Source organism: Heloderma suspectum, chromosome 1 (genome assembly GCF_057233095.1).
Source record: "Heloderma suspectum isolate Gila_16-S chromosome 1, 16-S_ref, whole genome shotgun sequence".
Taxonomy (NCBI): domain Eukaryota; kingdom Metazoa; phylum Chordata; class Lepidosauria; order Squamata; family Helodermatidae; genus Heloderma; species Heloderma suspectum.
In genome coordinates, this window is record NC_139458.1 from 278,699,951 (window position 1) to 278,717,946 (window position 17,996).

The window sequence follows — 17,996 nt, forward strand, 5'->3', positions numbered from 1 at the left end:
AAACGCAAAACCATTTTAAGTTTCACTTTTGAGCAGCCTTAAAAGAAGTAATTTTCCATAAGGCTTGTATGAATAGCAGATAATATAGGTCTTTATCATAGGGACAAGGTAGGTTCACTCATTGCCTCTTGTAGATTCCAACTTCTAATTTCCTACTTGAAACAATCATGATTGTAATGGTCAAATATTTGTGGACTCCTCTGAATATATTGCCTAGGCTTACATAACTTACTCCTAATGGACACCTTTTCTTGTAGCTGTGTGATTAAAAGCTTGACTTAAAATGTTCTATAGTACACCAGTTGATATCATACAAGCTGCTGCTGGGGTGTGGTGGGTTAGAGCAAGAGGAAGGGGCAATCAGGGAAATCGTTTGATTCCAAAGAGGCATAAATAGCACAATAAAGTCACTTTTAAAACAAATCAGGTATATGCCAAGATACTGTCACTTTTAAGACTAGGACAGTTTCATAAGGTCTGACATGGGTAGCTGTAGAGATGCTGATTTATCACATCAGCTTGACAGCTGTAGGAAATTAAATCTGCTCCCCTCCCCCTTTCACCTTCTACTTCTGTGGAAAATCCTTGGAGGGCAGAGAGACTGGCACTGCCACCTGCCCTCTCCTTCAGGGTGAAAGCCTTTGTCCCCGAGAGAGATCATCTGGCACAATAGATATGTAACTTATACCTCTCTGCTCCAGCATCACTGGCTCAATGTGTGATGTAGCAGAATTAATAATACTGTAGGGATCTCACATTTGCATTACCTGGCTTTATTGGAAGAGAGAAGAAGAAGAGATGTGCAGTCTAGCATTTCATTAAGGCTTAAGCGTATGCATTCTGTAACTTTAATATTGCAGAGAGAGAGAGAGAGAGAGAGCGCCTGCTTGCTCAGAGTCTTGTCTTATTTGGATTTAAAAGAGCAGCAGCATTGTTCTAATGGTTTATGGAAATGCAGCGAGAAGAGGGCAGTGTCATTCTTTGGCATTGACTGGGGTGGGTAGGTGGGGGTCATGAGTGAGGGTTCAGTTTGATTAAAGACTGGCTTATCTACAGTGGAGCTGCAGAGCACGCTTGCTCATACAAGTCAGGGTTCATTCTTTCTGAAAACTGGGGCTGTGGGAGGGGGAGAAGATGATTCAAAGGCATCTGTCATAAATATTTCAAATCCATGCCTGCAATAATAGCTCCGTTCACCGTTCTTCCCTTGTAAAAGTGAAGACTTGACTAGAAAGTGCTCTTGCAGTAATGTGCCTTCATGGGGGAGGGGGGAGTGTGTGTGTGTGTGTGTGTGTGTGTGTGAGAGAGAGAGAGAGAGAGAGAGAGAGAGACTGACTCCTTACACAATAGCATATATCGATGTAATGATGGAACGAGCCAGCAGAGGGCAAAGCCCTTTAATTGTTGGTGATGGTCTCTTTGTCTGCTTCCAAGAACAAGATACCTTGTCCTGCCATTCAGAGGATTTTGAAGATTGTGTGGTAAATAACCCTTTTTAAAGGGTTGAGAGTATGCGGCAGTTGTATGTCAAACATAGTCATCCAGTCTTCTCAGGGTTTCAAATTTTCTGGAAGAACGCGTTTTACCGTGTGTGTGTGTGTGTGTGTGTGTGTGTGTATATATATATATATATATATATATATATATATATTCTCGTACACAAAGGCCACTGCACATACAGCAGTTTCTTTTCTTTCTTTTGCAGTTTGCCTGAGGGGTGGAGGCGAGGGACTTCATGTTCTTTCCCATGTGTGTTGATCTTCTTTGCTATGTATATATTATAATGCAGTCCTTGCCAGAGCAACCCAGGTGCAGTCTTCTATTGACAATGACATTCTGAACTGGAAGAGCAGACATTCTTATCTCCTAGGGCGCAATCTTATGCGTGTTTAGAAATAAAAGACCTACAATTCCCAGAATTCTTCAACCAGCAGGGCTGGCTGGGGAATGCTAGGAGTTGTAGGAGTTTTTTATGTCTATGTATAAGATTGTGCTCTTAGCTAAGTACCATTAGAAGGCAGCAGTAGCAGCACAGATGTCCTTGACTTGGCAGAAAAATAGCTAATTCTAAACTGGCCAAGATTTTTTCGCTGCCACTGTCGCTCTTGCTTACAATGCAATAACATCTCAGAATGTTATTAATCCAAAATATTTTTGTGGTGGCATACTTACACTGAGAGATTTTATATTTGAGGGTGGGTTTATACCAGAATATTTATACTGGAATTTTTATCTTAAGCATGTTTATCCTGCTCGTCAGCTGGTAAGGCTCCCGAAGCGGCTTACAGTTCGTTAAAAAGCAAAACAGTGAGATTAGTTGAACCTTCCTTTTTAAGCAAAGTAATCCAATACCAAATAAATTGTTTAACTATCTTTATAAAGCCTTGATTTGATTTATCAGACTGAATTGAGTTTATACCTTAAACATGGAATATGGAGTTTATATCTGGAATGTGGAGTAGTAGTTAGGAATTGATCAGGGGTTCTTTATTTCTTACTACTTTGTAAACCATTTATATTTAAAAAATCATTTTATAGAAGTATTCTGCCCCACAACTCAAAGGTCGCCATATAAATATGTATTTAGCAATTTACTCACACCCTGAACCATGGCCTTACTCTGTATCACCATCGTCACCCTGGACCATCTGCAGCAACATGGAAAAATTATTGCGTTATACATTGATTGGGATCTGATTTGGCATGTTTGTTTGGCTTTTGCATTAGTGAACAAAACTAAAAAGCATCCCAGGTGAATTTTACATGTTGTATAAGTATCTCAAAAAGCTTTCCCAATAACCAGAAATATTTGATTAGGAAAAAAAATTCAATACTGCACCTTTAATTTGTGTTTGATGTTGTATTCAAACGAATTCAAAGCATTACTGATGGCACAGTCCTATGACTTCCGCCTTCGATGCTCGTAAGCCTCCGAACTCAGAGCATCCACTGCAGAGCGGGAGCAACGGTGGAGGCAATCTTCGCCTCTGCCACTCATCCCGGTCTGCATTTTTGCTAGACAGGCTTTTTTGTCTGTCTAGCTGGGGGGTTCTCAAGAGAGAGGGAAGGAGGCTGGAGGGGCCTCAGGATAGCTCGTATCCTAGCCTCTCCAGTCTTGTCCCCACCCTCTGGGATGCCCCCTTTACCTCCTCTCTGAGGTCAAGTTCCCAACCTCAGAGGGGCAACTGGCACTGTTCTTTCCGTGGTGGTTGCGAGGGGGAGGGGGGGAGAGCATGGATTCCTGGATCCGAAGTCGGAGCGCTCTCTCTGACCTTGGATCCAGGAATCTGAAGTATCCTGTGACACCCCGGACACTGACTAGGGGCTGTAGGATTGCTCCCTTCATAATTTAGCTTTATTAGAATATCTATACATAATTTTAAGCACAATGACTCAGTAGCATGCACTCCCCTTACCGGAGGTGCTCCTTGATGAGGCCCTGCCTCATTCACATATTTTTACAGGGGGTTCTATTTGTAACTCTCATGTATTTTCTTTTCGCTGCTGCCATCTTTTTTCTTTCCACAAAAAATGTGTTGAGAGAGAGAGAGAGACAGAGTAAAAGAATAGCTGCACAATGTCTTCTGGTAGCACTAGGAGCTTTCTGTCTGGAAGCACCCCAGCTGCAATGCCACTTGCAGTGATGAATGTGGCACTGGCCTCTGGTAAGCATGTTGAGCCTTCCCACCAGTTCTGAAGGGAGGGAAGTGCGTGCGTGCGTGTGTATCTCCTCTAAACTCTCATGAAATACACATGTTCATTCAAAGCATGGAGTAGGGCAGTACCTGCTGGTCCTTCCTCCAACTTCTGCCTCCAACTGCTGGGAAAGGTGAGAATCGGCTTTATATGCACGCCCTTGTATGTGCAAACAGAAACACTGATTGTACCACGGTTCCCAATCATGAGTACACCCCCACCCCACCCCAGCACACACATACACACCCCGCCCGTTTTCACTTTCCACTGAATGCGTGGTGCTGTGGTGGGGCAGCAAATCCTCAGCGATTTGTGGTGGGGGCCAGTAGTCTCAATCCTGTTCTTCAATACACGTTTACCCTATTCAGTGTTCTTCTTTAGGGTAGAGTGAACAGAAGAGGGGGATTAAGAGAGGACGAGCATGCTGGCTCTGCCTTTCTTCTGTTGTCCTCCACATATTGAGGGTGAACATCTGCAGCAGGGAGCCTTTTGTATGCCTGTAGGCTCCCTGCATGATTTTACTGGGTTCTAATTGTGTGGGGAGCTTACATGGATACAAAAGGCTCCCTGCTGCAGAGGTTTCCTTAACACGTGAAGAGTAGTGACAATGGAGGGGCTGAGCCAGTGTGTTCATCCTTGCTCTCATTCTACCCTAAAAAAGGACACTTAAACAGAGCTATAGAGGGACTATGTGGATGAAACATAGGGAATGAATTATAACTTTGAAACTGGAGAGTTTACTGGTACTAATTCATTTTTCTAATGTTACTAAGCTGGTGGTTGCAATCTGAAAGGAGGGTAGGTCAATCTAACTGAAGAAGCTGTGGTGAAAGTGAAGGTATACTAAAAAGGCAGCCTAAAAAAAGCCCTTTTGAGGACTCCCTCACTTGCAGAGGCCTGCTACTTGGGCACACAGGAAAGGGCTTTCTCCTTTGTTGCTCCCAAACTCTGGAACACAGTCCACTTGCAGTTGTGACTGGTCCCCACTTTCTCTCCATTTAGGAAGACACATCTTTTTAACTTGGCTTTCAAAATAATTGATATGTTTTTTAGTGTGTTTAATATTCTACTATGTTTTTTATTTGGCTATGGTTTTTATGTTCTGAACTTTTTGTAAACCACCTTGGTTGGCTTCAGAAAGGCAGTGTAGAAATACAATAAATAATAAAATGCTATAATGGAATCATGCAGTTTTGGAAAAACAAAGCAGTAGAAAATTTTCTGGAAAATTTTCCATCCCACATTGCTGCTTTTCATTCATCTCTCCCAGACTCTGGAACTCTCTGTTGCTATTTGGCTTTTGGTGTAGTATAAAAAGACATTGCTGTTTGTGGGGGCTGTTAGAACCTGAGTTTACCCTGAATTATGTGTCTTTCTGTGTGTCTAAAGTCTTTCTGCTGGATTTTCTGAACTCATGTTTTTAATAATATAGTGGTCTTATTGTGGTGGCTTCCTGTATATTGTGAGCTGCCTTGGATGTCCAGGTGAGAAAAGGGTAGGATATAAATGTTTTAAAATAATGATATTTCAAGGTTGAAGTGCAATTTTCTGTTATAACCTAGTTTTTTAAAAAAGGGAAATATAAATGCTTTTCCTTCACATCAGCTGCAGAATAGGGATGATGTCTCTACACTGGAATGTAATGATTATTTTAAAAGAATTCTACAGGCTCTGGACTGGCACATTTATTAATCATCAGCAACCTAGGACTGGTCAGAAGCTTTTTGTTTTCGAAGAATGCTTGGTACTTAGCATTTTGCTTTAATTTTATATATATTTTCTTTATTACATATTTATACTGCCCAATAAAGCCAGGCTTAATTTGTGCCTGGGATCTGTCTTGACATCTCTTTTTCACTGCCAGTGCTCAAACCTGAAACATATGAGTGAATAGATGAACATATTCCTGAGTATGTGAAGAGTGCATTTCACACCACTGAGTAACTAGGGAATGAATGCCTATGCCTCAGAAGCTTCCATATAACAAAGTATGTACTGAGCTACTGGGTTATACTGACCTACAAGGACACCTATGAACTACTTCATATTAATTATGAAAAGTGCTAATAAACACTAAGAATTGTTACTGTGCACAAGTTCTGCTTCCTGTCAACCAAGCAATGCCATCTTTTAAAATTTAGCCCTCCAATTCTACACGCCTTATGTAGCAGGATGTGCACGTGGACTTCTAAGTTAATTTTTGGGTTAGAAAAATGATGCATTTTGCACCTTAACGATGGCAAGCCGAACCAAAAGCTACTGAGACTGTAAAACCATACTTAAAATCACCAGTCCTTTTGAGCTGTCTGCTGTTCAAACAGGCGAAGTATGTTTCATCTCCATTAATAAGAGTGATAAATCCTTCTGTTTTGTCAGTGGCAAGAATGAGGCATCTAAGACTAGCTGCTTGCTCCTGTCATACAGGGAACATTAATGGGCACCAGCTGGGCTGTAGCTATAGCTGCTACGCGACTTTAACTTTGCACAGCGAGAGCTGCTGTGGCAATGGTGCAGAAGCACCTCCTGTGCAGATTTAGAAGTACACTTCAATTGTGGTTCCCAGGGCAACAGAGTAATGGCAGCCAGCTGGCTTTGTACCACCTGAGCGCATCAAAGAGCAAGTCCTGTCAGCCACTGAAGCCTCGGCTCAGCTAGCTCCAGCATGGATTTCTGCAGACAGCAGCTTTGGTTGGTGTTAAAACACTTGGGAATGCAATGAAATGATGGGCAGCACTTGTTTTGGTTCATTTTACTCACAGGTACGCAGGCCTCTCTCCAAGAAATAGTAGCAATCTTCCATTCTCACACAGATGTGAGAGATACCTGATGCATTCCCCTTCTGGACTGTGTGTTTTCCTCTTCCTATTAAAAACATTACGGAAGAGCACAATGCATGAAGTCTTTTAACAAAACTTGAAATCTGTAATTTCAAACATAACAAAATACTGTGGTAAAAATTACTTTCAATAAGTTGACCTTCCCATGAATGTAAATTATATGTAACTAATTTCCATTGATAACCAAATGGCCCTATAGAACCATTCCTCAAAAAGGGAGTCCATCTCCTATTTATTGGAAAAAAGAAATCATGTTTTGGGGCTGTAGGAAGTAAATTCATTATCTGCTCTAAATGTTTTTTCTCAACAATATTCAGATAACCTAACAAAACCTAGGAAGGTTCTACTGGCACACAAATATGTGTTGTGTTTTATATTCCAAGGTACCAAACCTGTTCTCTTTATCATAAGTCCAAAAGGTCAGTGTGAAATCTGCATGAGAAGATCTGTATCTGCAGCACTTACGATCTAAACTATAACTATCTGTTCCGTCCTCCATGGAGTTGAGTGCAGTTGCTATAAAACATTTGGACTGTGTTTTATAAATTGTATTATAAACTAAGGGCTAAAAAGAGGCAGCTGTAATACATAAAAACTAAAATTATTTTGAATGCCTTTACATGGGCACATACAGTCTAAGGCAGGGATGGCCAGCTTGTGGCTCTCCAGATGTTTTGGCCTACAGCTCCCATCATCCCTCACTATTGGCTGATGGGAGTTGTAGGCCCAAATATTTGGAGGACCAGAAGTTGCCCAACCCAGTCTAAAGTGTAACTCATCCTTCCCCAACCCGACGCCCTCCAGATGGGGGAGTTGTAATCTAACACTATCCCTGTGCTGGCTGGGGATGATGGGAGTTGTAGTCTCAAGACTTCTGGAGTGCACTAGGTTGGGGAAGGTTGGTATAAATCTATTAAATAATAAATAATAGATGCAGAGACACGCTGCATTTAATTATGGCATGCTTACTGCTAATCATTGCTAAAAGGAAAGTTTCTCTTAACATAATAAGCAATTGCCAGTGTTCTCTTTGTCATGCATAGAACTGTCATGCTTCTTCAGAATTAGCTGTTGGGCTAGAGAAATGTAATCTGCTCATGTTTCTTGGCTTCTTCCTCCACTCCCCCTTCAGAATTCATTGCTAGCTTGAAGGGCCTGAATGATCTCTTCCACCTAGTCCCTACTTTCCTGTTGCCACTGATGTAACCCAAAGCTACCTGTTCTCTACTTTACTGTCCTAGATCTCGATCTATCAACCTTCCTCTGTCTACCTTGCTGGGGCAGAATCATATTGAAGATGGCTCTGGATGCTTAGAGTAGTTATTTAGTTTGCTTTTTCAAAGCGGCTTTACTCTAGATTAAACCAAACTGTCGTTCTAGGCAACTTCTGGGGTTGGGGAGACATATTACTTCCCTGAAACCCAGTGGAGACGACATCTCAACCCACTGAATTTGATGCCACGGTGACAGCAGCAAAGGTCACAGCAATTTTGCACGTATGCGGGGAGCACACACCTTGCTTCCAAGCAAAATCATGCATCCTGGCAGCTTCCAGGAGCACAGTTCTGCTTGCAAACAATGCACATGCTCCCTGCTCACCTTCTTCTCCTGCAAAATCTCCACAGTGTTTTGCAGCAAATTTGGCAGTGGCAGTAGAGGAGCACAAGGGGGACGGTGTGCAAAAACCTGTGGGCTGTGTGTTGCGCACCTCTGTTCTAGGCAATCAGAACCTTTTGCAGTAGTTTTCAGGTGAGAGATTGGCAGTTTTAGCAACAATATGGGCTGTGGCAGAGAAGTGAAGTGTATGGGGAGGGGGGGAGAAGGGAAGGAAACAAAGGAAGGGCTATTTTATGCCTCTGTGGAGACAGACCCTTGTCTTGTGGTTCTACACTTAGACCTTCCTTCCCCAATAAGTCTGCTTGGTGCTTGCATTGTCTGTTTTTAAATGTGGTGCAGCTAGGTAATTTTAGATCCTGGACTGAATGGTCTGATGCTTCCACTCCTTTAAATGGCCATGTTGTGTTTCTTCAGTTGTGAAGCACACAACTAATATTTCGCTTCCCCACCCTTCCACTATCATTCCATGGTTTACAGCTGCTTCTACATTCCTGTCATGTTAGCAAAATACTCTGAGCACGTGCAGTTTCGCATTTTAAACTCACTTATATCATAGCACCATCATGACAACAGGAATAAAATGGAGTTTGCTTCTGCTGCCCTGGTGCTAAACACATTTATTTGGGAATAAGCACCATTTTGCTGAGGAGAAGGATAATATCTTTTAAAGTAAAAATAATAAAATGAGCATCTGTAACCATGTACATGCTCGGCCAGCTGCCTCCGACTATGAAAATTAAAAAAAAATAAGGAGAGAAAGGAGGATGTGGTGAGGAGCATCAGCCCCAGAAGTTCCCAGCATGCCCTTGTCAGCCCAGGTGCTTTCACTGGAACTGTCTGTTGCTGGCTCCTTCCCCTGCCCCCCCCCCCCGGGCTGTGGAGGCCCTGGGTGTGTGCCCTGAAGTCCAGTCCTAGCTGCAGCACTGGATGCCAAATAAATGTCTGTTGGTTTCTGTGTGCCTTTGGCTTTATTTATTATTTATTTAAGCTGTGTTTATCCCCTCCTCTCTTTCTGATAAAAATGTTCCAGGTGGTATGCAACACAAAAAAATCAAAATACAGTAAAAGCAACAGCTAATCAGACATAAGAGGCAGACACAGAAGATAAAACCAGTTTCAAAGCTAACCTGGTAGAGAGATTAAAAGGACAGCTCAACAGGCCCAATGCCTGTTGGAGGACAAAAAGCAGTGGAAGGGCTATCTGAGAGAGGGTGCAGTGGGCTTCCTAGGTAGGGCGTTCCAGAGCTTAGATCAGCCTTGCATTTAAGCTCTAGTCTCCTAGCCATAGGCTTCCATAGGTCACCCATGTGCAGGGCTGGCATAGGAGGGATAGAGCACTCTGTCCCTCTGCTATGTCCAGCACAGAAACCAAGCAAGCTGCTTGAGGAGGGAAGCCCCCACTTCAACACCCAGCATAGAAATACAGCAGGCTGCCTCAAGAGGAACAGAGCTCCCCATAGGGCCAGCTCTGGATTTGAAGGGGCCCTGGGAAAATTGCTGTCTGGGCCGTCTGTTCTGTCAGTGGGCCTCGGTGGGCTTATTTGCTAGCTGTGGAGGAAGGAAATACCATGTGCAAGGCAGCAGCAGAGTTGAGTGGCTGTGGACTGTCATTTTAATTTCCCACAATGCCCCAGAGTGACACTGTGTGATGGTGTCACACACAGGATGGAGCTGGCTGGATCTATCCACTGTTTTGCTGGATTATTTAGAAAATATCCACTCAGCTTTTTTCACATAGGCTGCACTTTGTAGACCCTGGCCCCCAAGATGCTGAGACAATGTTGATCGCATGTTAGAGCAGGGAGAGAGGCATCTGGAGTGTCAAGTGCTTGCCTTCCCTGCCTTTCCTCACAAATGATCAGTGCTGTCAAAGTAGAGCAGGAGTGAGCAACTTGTGTCCCTCCAGTTGGTTTGACCTACAACTCCTGTCATCCCTCACCATTGGCTATGTTGGCTAGGGATTATGGGAATTTTAGGCCAAAACATCCGAGGTCCATAAGTTGCCTGGCCCTGGAGTAGCATTTCTTTCATCTGTTAAGTAACCTGTGTATTGTGCAGGAGCACCTTAAGTTGTGGGCGGCTGTGTGGTTTCCACCAGCAGCAGACTTTTGCACTGGGGTAGGAGCAGATAGTTTCCCCCACCCATTACCTAACTTCTGCAGATCATGAAGGCAAAGTAACTATTGATGCAAGTTGTCTACTGATAATTTTAGCCTGAAAGTCTTGAGCAATTAGATCACTTCCATAATGTCATGAATTCTGGAAAGTTCACCATGAAGGTGATTCTTTTTAAAAGAATTGTATGCTGTTGGCTAAGCAAGTTGCACAGTTTAAAGTAGTTGTAGTTCTGTTGACTTGACCAGATTGGTTGACTGATTGCTGTCCACTTTGCATTAATTGTTACAGTTCTGTCTACTTACCTACAAAGGATTCATTTGGATGAAGGAAGTACCATGTGCAAGGATTTAATAGCCACCTTAAGTTCAGATTTGTAAGTGACAAAGATGAAAGAGTTCATCTCTGTAACCTCTGTTACTGATATGAAAATAAATATGCTAGGAGCTTTTCAGGAGTCACAGTGCTGGCTGGCTTCTATAACTGTAAGAAGTAATAGGCAACTCCTTCAGGGGGTATATTATAGTATGCATGAGAGAGCATTCAGTAATGTATGTTGCCAACAAGATGTCGGTGTGTTTAATCATTTGGTTTGGAGAATATACCAGATGGCACCAAAGTCATGGCTACATCAGAGTTCCATCTTTGTATGTATAAGTAAGAATTAGTTAATGATTTTATAAAACTTGGATTCGTTTCCTACCCTATAGCGAAGGCTCAGGACCAGTTATATTGTACATAAAATACTATAATGTAAGCGGCCAGCAAGAATGAAATCTCTCTCTTGACTTCTCGTTGATTAAAGGCTGCCCAGCTACACTATCAACTCTTCTGGAAGATGCTGTAGAGAGGACTACTTCAAAATAAAATAACTGTAGCCAGTTTTAATTTAAGCATTATTGGCAATGTTTTAAGCATTAATTTAAGAAGAGTGTGGCAAAGCTAACATTCTGGCTTGGGAAATCCATAGGCCTGATCAAGCCAAAGTTAGTTCTTTGAAGTAGCTTCACCAAAAGTATTAGAACAAATTTAGTCTTGACTTACTGAAATTCCATTGTTTTCAGTGGGGATGAGTCTTGATGAATTTTAGTTGAACTCAGACCTATGCTAATGGCATTCTGTCTTGGAGTATGTGTATATGTAAGGAAAAGGTTCTTGTAGAAAGAGTGGTTCCTGAATTTCATCTAACAACAATTGTGGGGCTAAAGGTATATGGGCATGCCCAGGGACTTAGCCGTGCCCACCTCAACTTTTTGGATGGTTTTTCTTTTCAAAAAATAAAGTGGGACCTGCAATATAATGTTGCAGTATGAAGTGCTCCTGTTCAGGGTTGCAGCCAGTCATGCTATTTTCCACAATACTCTATCCCCTGCACCCTAATTTTCCACCAGCATTCTGTGGTGTTGGATTCCAGCTCCCATCAGCCCCAGCTGGCATGATGAATGGCTGGGGATGATGGGGTTGTCATCCAATGACACTTGGTGAGGCAAAGGTTCCCTACCACTGGATTAGACTAGGACTAGATAGACCCAAGTACAAATCCCTGCTCAACTCCGTCATGCCCCCTCTTTAATGAGCTTCCATCGTGAATTAAAAACGTTGTTGTTCAGGCAGGCATTTGGGGTGGGTTAGTTATTTTAGAAAATGTTTTTATTGTAGAATTTTATTGTTTTAAACTGTTTTTATTGTATGTTGTACATCGCCCAGAGTGGCTGGGTGACCAGCCAGATGGGCGATTAATAAATTTAATAATAAATAAATAAAAATAAAACTATGACGCGCACTCGATGACTTTGAGCCAGCTGTGCTCTCCCAGCCTAGCCTAACTCACAGGGTGGTTGTGAGGATAAAAAGTGGGGGGAGACCTATGTATGCCACCCTGATCTTCTTGGAAGAGGGGGACAATATCAGTGTAATAAATACATAAGAATAGATAATAAATAAATTAGTGTGACTCTGAATCGTCTGTACTTGTTTTTTTATTCTGTAAGGAGCACAACGTGCTCGCGCAGGCATTGCCTACCCTGTGCCCTCAGTATTTCCTTTCTCGTCGAAGACAGTGAAAGCCTCTGCATGCACGGGGTTGAGACTCGGTGGCCTTATTGTAACATCTCACAAGACAATTTCTGAGCATCCTTGAAGATGGAAATTCAGGAAAAAGTGAACAATATGCCAAAGAGGTACTGAAGAAAAAAATCCAAAGCAGGTTGGGACCAAAAGATGAACTCTTCATGTATTTTGGGCAAACAGACAGGAAAGAGATACGTCATATCACAGCCTCTCAGTGGAGAAGGAGGACTGTTTGCTAGACTCCAACAAATGTCAGCCAGGTTTGCAAGATGTGAAAACCTAATACCTTCCTACTCAACAGACTGTCTTGTGCTTGCAAATATGCACGATCTTGATATAATTAGCAGTTATTGTACTTTGAAAGTGAGAGATCTGTCTAGCCAGTATCCAATTAGGCTTTTTTTAATGGGCATTCTTCAGTGTTTCCAGACCTTAGGTCGGGCTTTCCAGTGTTGGTAGTGGTTGGCACAGAAACAAAATTGGTCAGTTCTGCTGTGTTGTACTGACTCTTTTATTACCAATACAGTGGCTATTACTGGGCAAAGTACAGTGAGAATTTCTTTGTAGAAGGAACGCACAACAATGTGCTTACAACGTCTACCTGTGAATATTATCAATCAGTGCATAATAGTCAAAAGGATATCTCTTCAAGGCAGGGGTGGAGAACCTCTTTCAGTCCAGCAGCCTAATTCAATTTCAGAGAAGTTCTTGGGCGACGTATTCCAGTGGCAGGTGGGGCCAAAGGCAAAAGGAGCCCAAACCACCAAAAATACCTGCATTTTTTAGCTGGATGTTCGTACTGCCAGTAACAAAACCTTAAGTTCAACCCTTTCGAATGGGTGGGGAAACTCCACAAAAGTCGGAAAACCACCAAAGAAATTGATGGTCAGGGAAAGGGGGCAGAGGCAGGAAAAGGGGGCATGGCCATCTGAGGACTCCTGGAGGGCCAGATTGGGCCCCCCAGGAAGACCATATTTGGCCCATTGGCCTGAGGTTCCCTACCCCTGCTTTACGGTAACATATAAGTTTGGTAGTATGTTTGTACCATATAATAGTTAAATATTCTCAATTCATGTTTTCTCTTGAGCTTGTTAATATGGAAATGTTTGGCCAAAACTTAAGTCATTCATTTTGTATGAGAGGAGCAGGCACACTACTGAATTTTAGTATTGCTTTACTAGGTTTTTAGTTGAATAGCTATATTATGGTTCATGCTCCGCAAAATTAAATGGCAGTTGTCCATCTTCTATGTTCCTCCTCCCCCCATGAGTTTTCCATATATGATATAGTGAGTGCCTTTATTCTCTATCTTATGGAGATCTAGTACAACGGATTATTGTTTGTTGTAATGTGTTTGACTTGATTGGTCTAATTTTATATGACTTAGCTGTATTTAGAGAGCCAGTATGGTGTAGTGGCAAGAGTGTTGGACTGGGAGCTGGGAGATCCGGGTTCTAGTGCCCACTCGGCCATGGAAGCTCACTGGGTGACTTTGGGCCAGTCACACACTCTCAGCCCAACCTACCTCACAGGGTTGTTGTTGTGAGGATAAAATGGAGAGGAGGAGGATAATGTAAGCCGCCTTGGGTTCCTTGCAAGAGGAATAAAGGCGGGATATAAATGCAATAATAATAATAATAATAGTGTAGTTCAGCATTCTCCAACCTTGGTTGCCATCCAGATGTTTTGGATCATCTCCCATCATACGCAGTGAGCCTGGCCAGTGAAGGCTGGTGTAGGTCAACAGGTATGATAGGACTCAAGTTCACATCCTGTGGCAACTATAGCTCATTGCCAACCTTGGGCAAGTCTATAGTCTCTCTGCCACGACCTACCTTGTAGGGTTGTTGAAAGAATGAATGTGATAAAGCACTAGTATATAAGGGCACGATCCTATGTGTGTTTAGACAACCATGCTGCCTGGAGAATGCTGGGAGTTTTAGGACTTCTTTCTGTCTAAACATGCATAGGATTTCACCCTAATACTACTGTTAGTTCAGGTATCTAATACAGTAACTGTATTTAAATAGAGTTCTTACTCAATATCCACACCCCATGCTCATGTTGTAATCTAAAAAGTATGTTCGAAAACACCACACACATAGTTTGCTGGCTTTATCACCAGTTTAAAATCAGTTTTGTATTTGTTTTTTTCCTGCCTTGCAAGTCATTATAAGTAATTGCCAAACTACTGGGTTAAGCCTAATGGATCAGACCATTTATATCTGGAGCGTTTATTTTCTCTCTTCACTAATGACAACGAGCTTTTTACATCATTCACAAAAGGCAGGTTTTTGTTTGTTGACCTGCTCAATACACAAGCTTTCAGGTCTCCCACCTTATACAGCTTTTCTCAGTACTGCAGAGTGAGTGTTTAAAACATGACTAAATCAAGATAGTAATGATTTTTCCAGCCCGAAAGAGCATAAATGTTATGTGAAAGATATATAAGTATTTGGAGACTCAGACCTAGAGATACTTATGTTCATGTCACTGTACTGCTTTTGCAGGTTGTCATTTTTATTTTTTAAATTGTGTATCGAACCTTAAAACCATGCTTGTTTAAATACCCAAATATCTCTGGTAGTTTTTTTGCTCTTTCCTTCCCCTTACCTCCCCAGTATCTCTCATTGTTTCCCAGAATCAATGAACCAGTACCCTTTTGGGGAATTCTCTCTCTCTCTCTCTCTCTCTCTCTCTCACACACACACACACACACACACACTCTCTCTCTCTCTCTCTCTCTCTCTCTCTCTCTCTGTCTGTCTCTCTCTCTCTCACTCACACAGCACCTGCAGTATATTTGGCCTTCTGTTTTATATACATGTAGTTCATGGAAAGTCAGTAGCTAGTAGTGGCCTTGGGTTTGAAAAGTTTGGGAGCCAGAAAAATTAGGGGGCATTATCATGGATCTTCTTTATTTTATGCTGAAAATTCAAACTGGGGTAGGCTCTTAAGGTTCAAGCTTAAAAAATATAATTCTCTACAGAAGAGGTGATTTAGTATCACACCTGCAAATTAAAGATGACCCAGCAAAGCCAGAGATGGAGACCTTAAAATTATGCCTGTGTTATTACTATTAAGGTAAAAAATGGTACCTAAGCAAGAGATCACTGTAATTTCCAATATTAATTGAAATGGACATATGGGAAGTAACATTTGGTAAAGTACTTCCAGTGGAATTGCATTTCCCTCTAAATGTTTGCTTTAGAATTTTAGAAATGTGAATTCAACCTATGCTAATAATGGGCTCTGAATTAAACTGCTTGCTTACTAGTAACCTATAATTCTGCCTGTGTGCTATATTGTCAGGATAAAGCTCAATAGGATTATTTAAATATTTTAAATGGCAGATGTGCTGTGCCTTGCCTATGGTTGCAAAAATATGGATGCACTGTATTCCAGAATGTTTCCCCACCTCCCCATACTGTGATCTGTTGACATTATCCTCTGTTCCATAGCTTCAGACAGTAAAGTCATGACATGTGCGGCTGTTTGGAGGATGCCGAAGGAATTGGAATCAGGCAGTCATGAATCCCCTGATGATTCATCAAGCAACGCTCAAACCCTGGAGCTACTCTGTCACCTTGACAACACAGCCCATGGCAATATGGCCGGGTAGGACTCTGCATATTTTATACTCACCGAGGGGCGGGGGGGAGTGAAGGATAGACCTGTGCTGCTCAGTGCAGCTTTATATTAAAATGTGGACTTTGCAGATTTGAATATATGCATACACATATATGTTTTTAATTATTCCAGATGATTAAAAGCATTACTCCTGCAAACATATACTGGTGTAATTATCTTTCTGTAGTTCTGCTGTGTCTTTGTGTGTGTGTGCATGTGCGCGCGCGCATACATGTGCATTTTGTGTCGCACACAACTCATACTGTACTTAATAGGTCAATCATTGTATAGAATGTAATTTGAAAATCTTGTTTTGATCTTTGTTTTGGCTCCTGAGGGCCCCTCCCCTGCTCCAAACTTTATTGTGCCCACATTGTGGTCTTTTCGGTGCCAGGTGAAGACATTTTTATTCCCCCTAGGCTTTTCAGTCCTTCAGTTTTTAAAAATGGTGTTCATGCTTTTTAGGTCTTAGTGTAGCTGTTGATTTTACTTTGGTTTTATTCTGCAGCTATTTTTTTGTTTCTTAGGTTTTTATGCTATGTTTTGTTTTATATTTTATGGGTTTAGCTCCATTTTGTGAACCGCCCAGTGAGTTTCAGTTATTGGGCAGCATAGAAATGCAATGAATGAATGAATGAATGCTCTACTTGTAACTAAAATTCCTTTAAATGAGGTTTTACTTTATGTTGTTCTTTATAGCCCAAAATAGATGCTTTCCTATCAAGAAATGATAACAATGCAAACCTGAGCCTCATCAAATAAGGCTTTTCATATTTCCATTTAATTGTTGCCAATGAAGCAGGTTTTTTTTATGTACTATTTGTGTACTGCTATAGATAAGCAGCAGTCCTGCAAACCATGGGGTTGAGCTAATTTCAATCTTCCGTAGTCCTCTTACGTTTTATTGAAACAAAGGGCACTCTGTCCCCACCCAGGTACAGCTTGTCTGAACCCAGGTGGCATGGCTTGTTGGAAGGTTAAATACCCCACAAATAACCCATGGGCTGTTGTTGGGTTATTTGAGGGTTGTTTCCCCCTCCACCAAGCCATGCTGCCTGTGTTCGGCTGACATGACAAGATGCGCCTGGGTGAGTGATTAGGCAAATGAACACCCGGCATGTGCCATGGCTTAAACAAGCCACTGTGGCTTGTTCAACCCACTGTGATTGTGTGAATCAGGTCACTGAGTACTTATTGGCTGAGCCCTTTCCCTCTAGATTTAGAAGGGCATATTTAATCTAACATAATACTAATAACTACTCCACTCTGCCTCACTTGACTTTTTAACTAGGCTCAATGTTATGTAAATGATTTCCTACATATTGATTGCTCCCTTTCTATTCCTCATTTTGCTTGATGGATTTTTTTATTAAACTTTTAAAAAACCCTTTCTGTGGAGCTCAGTGATCAAATAAGAGTGTTATCTTATATCCAACTCATATTTATGTTTTATTTTTTGTAGTTGAAAATACATTTCAGTGAAGTTCATAGATTTTTCTTTTAAAAAGAAACAATATCAATAGTACTGTGGCACCTTAAAGATGGGCAAGCATATTGTGACATAAGGTTCATGGTTCACAGCCCACTTTGTCAGATGCCCGCTTCATGGGCCATGAAACTGTATGCTGTAATAAGACCCAAACTACACATTAGTTTGGGTCTTATTACCCATGGGTTATTTGTGGGGTATTTAACCTTCCAACAAGCCATGCCACCTGGGTTCAGACAAGCTGTACCTGGGTGGGGACAGACTGCCCTTTGTTTCAATAAAACGTAAGAGGACTACGGAAGATTGAAATTAGCTCAACCCCATGGTTTGCAGGACTGCTGCTTATCTATAGCAGCACACAAATAGTTTGAAACATTAGCTAGTGGCTATGTCTTTCTTTCTGTCTTTCTCTAAACTAAGCACAGGGACCCCAGACCAAATCAGGATCCAAGCATGGGTGATGGGGGGCTTTAACTCTTTGCCCCCACTGTGGTCCCAATCTGGATCACCCCCCAGCCCCTGCACCTGTAATTTTCATTGGC

General features: G+C 41.9%; 1 protein-coding gene across 9 annotated transcripts in view; it reads left to right on the top strand.

Annotated features, from left to right (window-relative positions):
* EIPR1 (EARP complex and GARP complex interacting protein 1) overlaps nucleotides 1–17,996 on the top strand; it is a 219,873-nt gene that overhangs the window by 33,231 nt on the left and 168,646 nt on the right. For all 9 annotated transcript variants that reach the window (XR_014786564.1, XR_014786562.1, XR_014786563.1 and 6 more), the window contains one exon: nucleotides 15,797–15,953. Coding sequence is in view for 5 of the 9 variants with exons in the window: in XM_084826724.1 (XP_084682850.1) it covers nucleotides 15,797–15,953 (157 nt within the window). In the remaining 4 variants the exon portion in view is untranslated. The remainder of the gene's footprint in view (nucleotides 1–15,796; nucleotides 15,954–17,996) is intronic.